The sequence below is a fragment of the Microchirus variegatus genome (assembly GCF_963457635.1).
Source record: "Microchirus variegatus genome assembly, chromosome: 13".
Classification (NCBI taxonomy): domain Eukaryota; kingdom Metazoa; phylum Chordata; class Actinopteri; order Pleuronectiformes; family Soleidae; genus Microchirus; species Microchirus variegatus.
The window spans coordinates 12,168,171-12,179,681 of NC_139814.1; the positions used below are offsets into that span (position 1 = coordinate 12,168,171).

At 41.7% G+C, this 11,511-nt stretch overlaps 1 protein-coding gene across 1 annotated transcript; it reads left to right on the top strand.

Moving 5' to 3' along the window:
* Positions 1-204: 204 nt before the first annotated feature.
* Positions 205-10,946, top strand: LOC310935956 (E3 ubiquitin-protein ligase RNF19A-like; the record flags this gene model as incomplete). The annotated part of the gene is made up of 9 exons (XM_083899967.1): positions 205-815; positions 4,265-4,473; positions 4,673-4,817; positions 5,061-5,223; positions 5,861-5,975; positions 6,268-6,426; positions 7,245-7,464; positions 7,619-7,762; positions 7,838-10,946. The coding sequence occupies 9 exons, from the start codon at positions 205-207 to the stop codon at positions 8,637-8,639; spliced, it is 2,568 nt and encodes an 855-aa protein (XP_083756093.1). The 3' UTR covers positions 8,640-10,946.
* Between the last annotated feature and the right edge of the window lie 565 nt (positions 10,947-11,511).

The window sequence follows — 11,511 nt, forward strand, 5'->3', positions numbered from 1 at the left end:
TGCAAAACCCCGTCATCACTGTGATTCAAGCCCAGGACAGACCACACAGCTGACTTCAAGAAACATCCCATATCAGCCATAAGCCACTATGTCATAGCTACCAGTAGCTTAGCTCCCTCCCCTATTCACCCATTCCCTTATACCCCAGTCCTCCTGCCTCCCCCTCTGCTTTCCCTGTTAGTCACCAGCAGTGCCCTTTCTGGCATGATGAGCAGCCTGCACCAGCAACATCATGGCAGCACAGGCTCAGAGCGAGATCTTCACTCCGCTGCCTCCACTGTCAGCCTCCCTTCAGTTAGAAAGAACCCCAAAAGGCGCCGTCTGTCCCTCCACTCACTGTTTGGTCGACGGTGCCGACCCGACCGTGACCCCAAACGCAAATCCAGGCCTCTGCAGGCCGGTTCTGGCATGGACGGCACTGTCAGCACTGAAAATGGGCAGACAGAAACTTTCCAAGACAAAACGTCTGCCCTCTCAGCACCAGGCGTAGCGTCATCTTCATCACTGTCAGGGTCTTCATCAGAGTTCCTGGAGTGCCCTTTGTGTTTACTGCGCCATGCACGCGACTGCTTCCCAGACATCATGACCTGCCACCACCGCTCCTGCGGAGACTGCCTTCGACAGTATCTCCGCATCGAGATCTCCGAGTCTCGTGTCAACATCAGCTGCCCCGAGTGTTCAGAGCGCTATAACCCTCACGACATCCGGATGATCCTGGGAGACCGAGCACTCATGGACAAGTATGAGGAGTTTATGCTGAGGCGGTGGCTGGTGGCTGAACCTGACTGCCGCTGGTGTCCTGCCCCGGATTGTGGGTAAGAAATACATCTTCAGGATTATATATAAATAAACAGAACTGCTACCCACTCTTTACATAAAAATAAAAGACCATGTGAATCGAGGTGAAATCTTTCTGGATTTGTATATGGCCTTAGTAGTTCATGCTGACATGATAGCTTAAAAAAGGCATTTAGTCAACTTGACAAAATCTTCATCAGTCAAATAAGTATATTAATCTAATTCAGCCAGTTAGCCAAAAATTTCAGGTCTGAAATTACTTCCACATAGACTTCAAATTGTATCACTTCTCTGTCAGTTACCTAAGACTTGCTCTTCTGTCATAATCAACGCGAGTCCCAAAAAAACACAGTCTGCAGCTACATCAAGGAAAATCAAAGGCTGCATTCTGTCCTTTTGAAGTTCATTCTCGCTTTTGCATCTATTCTGTGTTATAAATAACCTGCAGCCTTAAAAACCTGTTTATTCCCTAGGCCTGATGAGTCAGACAAAAAAAGTAGATGTGAGTGATGATGTGTCATCACACCGCATCTGTCATGTTTGTGATGTCAGAGGCTGTAGTTGATATGCACATCTTAAAATAAAGGAGTATATTTAACAGTGCTCAAACATAAGTACTATTAATAATAATAATGACTAAAAAAGTAAAGGTAGATTTTTTAAAAATCTGATTTAAATCAACTTGCAGCCACGCAAAAAAAAGGAGGACATCGAAGTGACGGTGTACTTTCTGCTCGGTCTGTGGCTTTTTGTCACACAGAAAGTAGACAGCAGCTATGTAAACTGGCTGTAACGCTTTTTTTTCTTGGTTTTTTTAAATGCCGGGTTTAATTCTTGTGTCGGACGTCGCGCTCATGACTCCAGTGGTCGGCGGTCTGTCGATGTCACATTTTAGTATCAGCTTAGCTTGCTTTGAAACCTCGCCACAGCAGATACCAAATGAATTAGTGCTTGTACAACTTGTATAATGGAAAAGCACCATATGTGTTTCTGGTTTCTGTCTTTCACATGGAGGTGATAGTGTATGTGAGGGTCAGACCAGGGTTGAGTATGTTTGGTGCTGGTAGGCGTTCAGATTGCTCACAGGCAAACATTACTTTTCCCTGCTTGGTAGGTCACCCTGCCTCATATGTTGCTCAGTGCACTGTTGACCTGAAGTACTGTCCTTGTACTTGAACGTTTTGGTTAATCTGAACTGGATATTGCTTCATCGCTTGTTTTCATCCTCGTTTGTATTGTTGAGAAACATTTTAAAATATGTATTAACCACTGGCTCTTCAACTTCAATTGTTGTTGTCATTTAGCAGCAATTATAGAGATACCTTGCCCTCACATTTAATAACGTACCGTCTCCTCAACAAAGCGATACCAGGGGGTGATGTCTTTGTGTGTGTTTGTCACACATTTGTTACATCATGTTGTTGTTGTCACAAAGTTGTGTTGGAAACAGTCCAGCCGTTTTTCAGTAGAAAAGTAGCTCTCTGTGCTTTTTCACATGGCAGACGTTTTACATGCACACAAAGCCTGTATAATGCACTAAAGAAAGAAAACAAAATGTGTATTAATAGAGTTTGGGTTCTGTAGTCCATGTTCCCATTAATTAAGTTTTGAGTGATTGCCGTTTTCACCCTTCACTCTTCTTTCGTAGCTTTGTTTCACCAACACTGCTGACCCTGTCTGTCAGAATAATGACTCTTTCATGAGCTCGGTCCAGCTCCTCTTGCTCTGTTCCTCCCAACAGTTCGGCTCTGGCTCACTGCCACACTCGCTACTATTTAATGCGCTCACTGTTGATTCCAGTGTAATTGCACTCACAAGTTATTGGGATTTTGTTGTTCAACTCTGTATCTGACAATCATCTTCAGGTTTAACATAAATCAGGCTTGGGTTTCAATGTTTGATTCAACTAAACAAGTCTACAGTCAACAGGTAGATTGGACCAGTCTTTTTGAGCAGAGCTCAAGTTTGAACACACTGTACAGTGTATTTTCAGAATGTTCACATAGCTCTTAAATGGAATTTGATATTATTCGACCATTTGACAGAAAGATAATTCAATTAATTTCTTGTATGATTCGGGCTGACATGGAGTTAAGAGGTCTACAAGTTGTCTTGTAGTTGAACTCATTCTTGCTTGCATTTCTAGTATCGGCTGATTTTAGCAATTCTGTTTGATTAAATACTGATCTAATTTTAACTAAGGTCTTTATCTAGTTCTTCTCTATGTGTGTATGTCTGTGTATTTGTTTTTATTTTCTGGCATGAACTATGACTTAGTCAGGTATGTTAGGTATATTAGACCAGTAGTCCTCATGGAGACCAAAACCTGGTCCTAATATGGCAGAACCTAATTTCTGAAAAACTGGTTAATGTTGGGGCTAAGCTATGAACTCTGGTTAGGTTTATGTTTGGATTAGTTATTTACTAATTATGGGTAAGGTTAGATATGAGGCATTGTTTATGCTGTCCAACTGAATGGAAGTCAATACAGTGTCCAATGAAGAATAGGTGTGTGTGCGTTTGCGTGTGAGCTGATGTTATCATCTCTGCTGTTGACTTGTCTTCTTTTCCATGGAGTTTGTGCTGAGCTCAATGAGCACTCCCTGTCCCGCTGTAGAAAATTAATTCACTTGTGAATTTATCTGGATTCATGTAGATTTTGAGTGGATCCACTGAGTCATTCATACAGACTCTCACACCAGAGTCTCCATGCTTATGCATAGGGGGAAGGTCCACTGTAGATCCAATAAAGATTTGTCCAGGTGATTTGTTAGTTGCTCTGTTTATTTCCTTATTGCCCTTTTCTGATTTTCCCATGATAACTGCTATGAGAGCATGAATCTCAGGGTTTAGTCAAGGTTGTCATACATATTTGATTAATGCCTTCTCAAGTTCTCTACAGTCCTTGCAATGGTGTAAGTGGGACTCAAGTTTGCGAGTCAGCAACAAGATAAAAACAGTAGCCACATTCGGTTTTTTTTATATTTCACAAACAATAGGATCGCTTATTGGAAATGCTAATTGTGTTGAGTTATAAACGACAACATTTATAACAATAGATTGCTGTTTTTGTTGATTTACAGTTTTCATACTTGATGTTGAAACGGTTGTCGGAAAAACCCTGACCTGCTTCTTGCTGTTCAATAATATTGCTTAAACTGTAATGATTGATGAGGGACACCATTGTGACATGCACTCTAGCAGAACTGATTGGTCCAGTATTGATTTATAATTGTTACATAGCTCTTTGGTGGAAAGTCTAACATCTGATTTCTTGTGTTTATGTAATGAACACATTCCTGGAGATGGAACTGGTACATTTTACCCACCCTGTTTTACCCTATTTTCCTACACTGTTCCTATATTTTGAGTTGTGCTGACCTCTAGTGTTGGGCTTAAACACAACAACCACCCGTGCATTCTCACTAGCAGCTACTAAAACCAGTTTGTTTTATTTCTCTCTCAGTTACGCAGTCATTGCATTCGGCTGCGCCAGCTGCCCAAAGATCACATGTGGACGTGACGGCTGTGGGACAGAGTTCTGCTACCACTGCAAACAGCTGTGGCATCCCAACCAGACATGTGACACAGCACGACAACAAAGGGCCCATAACCTCCAGCTGCGGAGCTTCAGGTCCTCCTCCCTCAGCTACAGCCAAGAGAGTGGAGCCGCGGGTAATTAATTACTAACAAAAGCCTTAATGCTGATGCACACAGGCTAATTAGCCCAGTTTTTTAAGTTGTTGACGCATGAAAAGACAATCTCAGTGTACCAGTATTCCTACCGTACGCCATCACATTTTTATCTTCAAATTATGTGCAGATGATTTCACTTAAAAAGCTTCTCTGACTTACCTGCAATCAACCTCACTAGGTGATGACATCAAGCCATGTCCTCGGTGCTCGGCCTACATCATTAAGATGAACGATGGGAGCTGTAATCACATGACCTGTGCTGTCTGCGGCTGTGAGTTCTGCTGGCTCTGCATGAAGGAGATCTCCGACCTGCACTATTTAAGGTGAGACAAACAAGAAAAAAATTCATCCAACATCAAAAATGTAGAAAAGAATCGCAGATGTACTTAATAGTGCAGAGGAGCAGTTTTATATATAATTATTATTATCCTCTTACAGCCTTTTCTACAGCTTTTACCTGTGAAGTGTTTTGTTATCAACCGTTATGTTAGCTTATGTTTTATCACATTTTTGTTTCATTAACACAAATAACAAGCACTTGCTCACACACCGCATTTTCCCCTCAGTCCATCAGGCTGCACCTTCTGGGGTAAGAAGCCCTGGAGCAGAAAGAAGAAGATTCTCTGGCAACTTGGCACACTGGTGGGAGCCCCTGTGGGCATCGCTCTCATCGCCGGCATCGCCATCCCCGCAATGATAATTGGTATCCCAGTCTATGTGGGAAGAAAGGTGAGCGCTACCACCAGGAAGCTGAGGAATATTATGGATCAGCAGTATTCATAAGTTACAACATATTCAGACAAAGGGAAACATGAAGATATTGTGACCAGAAGTTTGTGAAGTAATCTAAACTAAATGTGAACACTGATTCTGAAAAATGCTTTACTGAATTTAAATTATCATGTCAAAATTACAATGTGAAAGCATAAAAACGTGTCTGTTAGACATAAAACTCAGTCTTGTTTTATTATTAATTTGTAAATGACATTAGTCCAGCAATTCCCAAAGTGTGGGTCAGGCCCCCTAGTGGGCCTTGATGGTGCTGCAGGTGGGCATAGAAATTAATATGATTTAAATTTCTGTTTTATAAGTAAGTTTATTGCTGTAATATATGAACGATAGATTTTAAGAACTACTTGAGGAGTAAATTATGTGTTATTTTTCTGACATTGTGACATTTTATGTGCAAGTAGAACTACCTAAGTTGTAAACGTAGGAAGTCATTGCATTGTATGAAATCTTAATCCATTTTATTGTGTCAATCGCTTTTAAGACGTGAATAATAGACAGACTGGATTTCTAGAGTTGCATCTGCTCATATTGTGATTAAATCTTTAAAGATAAAAGACCACATTTTGTCCCTCAGATCCATAACCGCTACGAGGGAAAGGACATCTCTAAACACAAGAGGAACCTGGTCATAGCTGGTGGTGTGACGCTGTCTGTGATCGTGTCGCCTGTGGTTGCTGCAGTCACTGTTGGTAAGTAGGTGCTGTTTTTTTTTCCTCCTCGTCTTTCTCCGTGGCACCATCTGTTCCTTAACTACATTTGAATTATTCACAAGGTTTTGTTTTCTCTGTGGGTCATTAGTAGAAAGCGAAGCATGTGTTCCAGCATCATGCGAGGTTTGAAAAGTGTCCCAAATCAAATGTCATCTCTGTTAAAAGCTAATTTTTTTTGCATTTTATTGAAGAATTTGTCATCTGCCGCGTTTGGCATTTACCCCTGACCCACAATGTGTTTTTAAGTGTGTGTTTGCATTGTGTTGTTCAGGCATCGGTGTTCCCATCATGCTGGCTTATGTTTATGGAGTTGTCCCGATTTCACTGTGTCGGAGCGGTGGCTGTGGAGTGTCGACTGGCAACGGCAAAGGGGTGCGAATAGAATTCGATGATGAAAATGACAACATAGGCAGTGGGGCGGCAGCCACAGGTGAGTGGAACTGACATAGGAAAATATCAGTGAAGCAATATCATGTTTTTCAAATGTGATATGATGTGAATTTACAAGCTAAGTGAAACTTGATTATCACATAAGAAAGGGTATTACCGCACAGGAACATAAGTATTATCTGCTTCTTGTGCGAGTGTTATTGTACACTTAACCTTTTCATCAAGGTGTAACATAAAACCAGAGAATCTGGAACACACCTGCAATTTGTAGCAACCATGGCACAAGACATTTGGTATGTGTTTGCACTGATTTGCCAACCCTGTTTGGCATGTTGAGTTACACGTGAAACTCTCGGCACCTGTTGTGTGTGTACACTGGAAATTATTCATAGCCCATGAAATATAACAACATTTGACAGGAGACTCGGATAAGTGTGTGAGTTGTATGATGGTGTGAAATGTCTGGAGCACATTCAGGGTTGTTTTTTTGTGCTTTTGTCACCGTCAGTCTGTCTGCTGAGTGAAGTTGTCTTGCTTGTCTGGGAGGTTCTGGAGGGAAGAGACTGTGTCTCGCACCCTCTGTCTACTCTGAATGTTATTTTTGATTCCATGTGACAGTGGGGAATCTGGCCTTTCCAGGAAGGTGTGAGACACAGTGGCTTTTGTTAACACCTTTGAACATGTCAATATGTCACTTCAGAATACGTTATGTTTATGTTTATGGGGGAAAAAGTCAGTGAAGCTGTTGGTAAAAGTCAACGGGATGAGCTCAGTGTTTTCATGAGGGCTTTGGGTTTTTACTGCAACGTTATTTCATCAGACACGATGCAAAAAACAAAATCCCTGTTGTCTCCATAGACACGACGTCTGTGGCAGAAACGCGACTTAACAATCCCAGCCTGGGCGATGGCGCAAGTGTCGGTGGTCTGACGGGCCTGAGTCTCAGTGTCAGCGGGAGCCACATGGAGCGTTGTGGCATGAGCTCCACCCAGAGGGACAATATGAGTGACAACGCCAGCACCACAGCCCTTGCCGGGACCAGCATCACCGGCAGCCTGTCAGGCAGCTGCTACAACAGGTAACTTGACCTGATTGTTTCTGCTCAGTTATCTTCACTATATTTTCAGCCATGTTTGTCTGTCTGTCTGTTTAGGAGCAGCAGAACTCGATGCTTTTGTTGATATTTGATATGTTATCATGGTTAAATTCGAACAACTGTTTTCTTTATCCAGGATGGAAGTGCAGGCTGATGTCCAGAAGGAGCGCTGCAGTCTGAGTGGAGAGTCGGCCACTGTCAGTCTGGGGACAGTCAGTGACAACGCAAGTACGAAAGCTATGGCAGGATCCATCCTCAGTGCCTACATGCCTCTGGAAAGGTAAACGGGCAGAACATACTCCTCATACAAGCAGAAACATGACTGTTTTGTAATTCATTATTTGTTATTTTGCAGAGACAATAGTCTGGAGGTTCAGGCAGATGTTGAGTCCAAACAGGAGAAGGTGAGACACTCCAGTGTCAGCAGCAGCCTGGATGAAGCGAGCTGTAGCAGCAGCACTGCTGGCCTCAAAGGAGCCAGCGGTGGCTCGTGTCTCTCCAACTGCAGCTGTATGCAACATGACAACCACGGCTGCCCCTCATCTTCCTGGTCAAAGGAACCCTCCTCCCCCACGAATGGCAAAAAGAGCAAAGGAAAGCTTTGGAAAACAGCTAGTGGCTGCAAAAGTGAAACAAAAATGAATGACACACAAGGAGATATGGATGCTCAGCTCCTGGAGCAGCGCAGCACAAACTCCTCCGAGTTTGATTCACCGTCCCTCAGCGGCAGCCTGCCCTCTGTGGCCGACTCCCACTGCAGCCACATCTCCTCAGAGCTGAGCTGCTCAGACCCTGAAACCTCAAGACCAACTCATCCACCCTGCTCCGCCCCGATGGACTCCCTCAGTCATCGTCCAGCAACCGCCTTCAACAACATCACTGTCACACCCATGCCTGAGGTTGAAAATGACCGCCTGGAGCATAACCTATCTCAGAGTAGCCATGCGGCCTTCACCCAGCATCTGCTGTCTGCATCTCCACCCGCTTCGCCTAGAGAGGGAAGTAGTGGCATGTTTCTGTACATCAGCGAGGAGAGTGTAGGTGAAGTCTTAGAGTCAAAGCCAGAGGAGGATAAGGGCATGAAAGAGAGCATCAGTAACACTGCAGTGGAGTCTGTGAGCCTGACGAGGAAGCGCTGTATACAAACGGATATATGAAGCGACACTTCCTGTCCTCCTGCTGTGGCTTTGTCACCTCTGCAAACTCAGTTAGCCTTATCACCTAATTTCACTCTTAACTGAAGCCAGTCACTTTATATTTGGGGAGTTAGTGGCCATGTCTGTTATATTTTATCTGCTGTGGAGGCAGGAATATTACGTGAATGTGCGACTGTAGAGGAACAGAGGGGTTAAAGTTGGAGAGAGATTTGTTATTAAAGAGAGTAGAAGCACAGAAAAGTCAAAGCAGGTGGTTCAATGTTGTAATTCAGTGGCACGAGGAGCAGATCTGTGACGTCTGCTGTCGAAGCTGGAGCAGCAAGAGCTAAAGAAGGTAGAGCTGAACGCATGTGGAGCAAGTGTTGAGCAGCAAGTTATCGGTATGATGAGAAACTACAGAAGGCGGTATACTGCTATTATGATGATCTATAAAGTCTGACCTTTTCAGTCTGTACCGCTCAATGATTTTCTGAATTGAAACTCAAGCCAGGGCTGGGCTAAAAACCGCTTCTTTTTTCAACACTTAACTTGGTTCACGACTTTATATGCATTTTTAAACAAAGAAACAAAATATTTACAACAATAACAATGTAATTGTTAATTTCTCCTTGGTTTTAAAACGCCATTAGCTGCAATCACATTGGAGCTAAGCTACCGAACCATGTTACCGAGGAGACTGAGCCTTTATTTTAAAGGAACAAACGCTTCACTGCTTGCTGCCACCTGGTTAGTCTCTCTGTGGAGATGAGCTGCAGTGATGCACCACTATGAGCTACAGAAGCCCAGCAGGAGCAGAAGTAGAATTTAAAGAGAAATCAAATCATCCTAAACCATGAATTCGCATGAATTCATTTTATTGACCACCCAGCTCGACCTCAAGCCGGCCTCTATCCAGCAGAACTTGGATAGAGGACGTTGGATAGGAGTGAGTAAAATGTCTGACACTTGAGTAGAAATCTGTCTTTTGGGTTTTGCATGGATCTAGTGTGGAGAGGGCGTCACTGTGGTTCACCTCTGTGCCACCGCTCCATTCTCTGACTTCTCAAGTGACAAACACCACAGCGTAATCAAATAATAGCTGAAACAAAGCGGGACCAGTCAGCACAGCAGATTTGATTTTTCCATAATCATCTATAACAAAGTAAAGTAATTATTATTTCTTTCTTTTAAATGTGACTCTTTTTTGTTGTTGTGCTACATGTTTGCTTATTTTTATTTACCATTTTGGGAAAGATGGTCATATAATGTTGAAGCCCAGAGTTGGGTCCAGCCTCTTAAGTTAAATCTGGTGTGAATGGTGTTGACAGAGACTAAAACTGTCTGTAGCCCCTCTTCACTTTTATTGTTTATTAAGCTCCTGTCTGCTATGCTATAAATGTATTTAAGGTTGCACCGAGGCAAAAAGCTCAATCTTTTAAATCTTTAATTTAAGTTTTTTGTATATAATTTCATGACGAGAGGGATACAACAGGTCCTGTAAATGCAAAAAAAGTTTTTCATCTTTTTTTGGAAGTGTAGCATGACGTACAGGGCTTGTCTTTAAAACTGGATTATCATCCAAACAATGTATTTGCAATACAGTAAAAACACCTAAGCTTCAATATAAGAAGAGCTAATCAAGGAAATATGTCAACGTCGTTGTACAAATTAAATGTGGTGCAATGGAAAACTCTCCTTGTAGCATAATCAGTCGTGAATGTACAGTATTAATGTCACCTTTTTTTTTTTTGATGAACAGAACATTATTCTTTCTGATTCTGAGCTTTGGGTGTAATTTAACCACACTGTGTTAAAAGTTGTTCCTTAAATCCTTGCAAATGATTTTATATTTGTTGGACCCACAGTGCCTTTCGATTGAGAGAATCCTTTGTATTATGTTTATTTTCTCAATCTGTGTGTCTTCAAATAGATAAACATAAAAAACATAAGTGAATGAATAATTGTTTGCCTCGAAGTGCATGAATCCTGATGTGGATTTTCACCTTCCTTGTAGCATTTGATGGGACCTTAATGATTTCCTTGAAATCCTTGAACCTACAGTTCAGTTCAATACAATATTGGATTAAAACTATTTTTAAAACTTGTGACCAAAGTGTTTAGGGTGAAAGTCCTTTTTCATAGGAGCAATAATGTGAAGGATGTTTCTCTGAAGTAGCCAAAGTTTCAAAGATGTGAGAGTTTATTCAGCGTGTGTTGGTAAGAAACCCCTTTTTGTCCAAAGTAGCCAGCATCATCTGAGTCTGAGCACCGGGAGAGTAAAACTGCATCCTGTGTGCACCACCAGTGTAGCAGTAAAGTTTGCAGGATTATCCCACCTTGTCTTTATTGACAAAATTTTTAATCCTGTGAATTGTATATTATTATTATTATTATTATTTGATGACCAGTGCCAGGTCTTTTTTTTTCCCTTTTCTTTTTTTTCTTTTTTTTTAACTTGGTTAAAATTGGTTTATGATGGTTGGGAAGAAAACCTATATTTCTTAATAATTTGCTTTATAATTTGCATGTTAATGCATATCCTTCAACAATAAATTTCTCAATCAAGCCTCCTTGTCTGTTTATATTTGTGAAAAATGTATTGCTGTGATTGAACAACACTCAATTAGCAGCTCGGTTTAAGCAGTCGCGGTTCAAGGAAACAATGAGACGAGATTATTTCATCTTCCCAAATATCCAACAAGGGAACCCACTTTTTTCCCCCAGTTCTGATATCAATCGTGACGAAAGCACTAATTTACAGCCAAATGTGTAGCACCTAATGTCATTGCCATACAAATAATTGTATTTATTGATGTTATTTAAAATGAATACACGTAAATCTTAATTAAAAGGTCTGGAATTTTCAGCAAATTAAAAAGAAAAATCTGAGGGT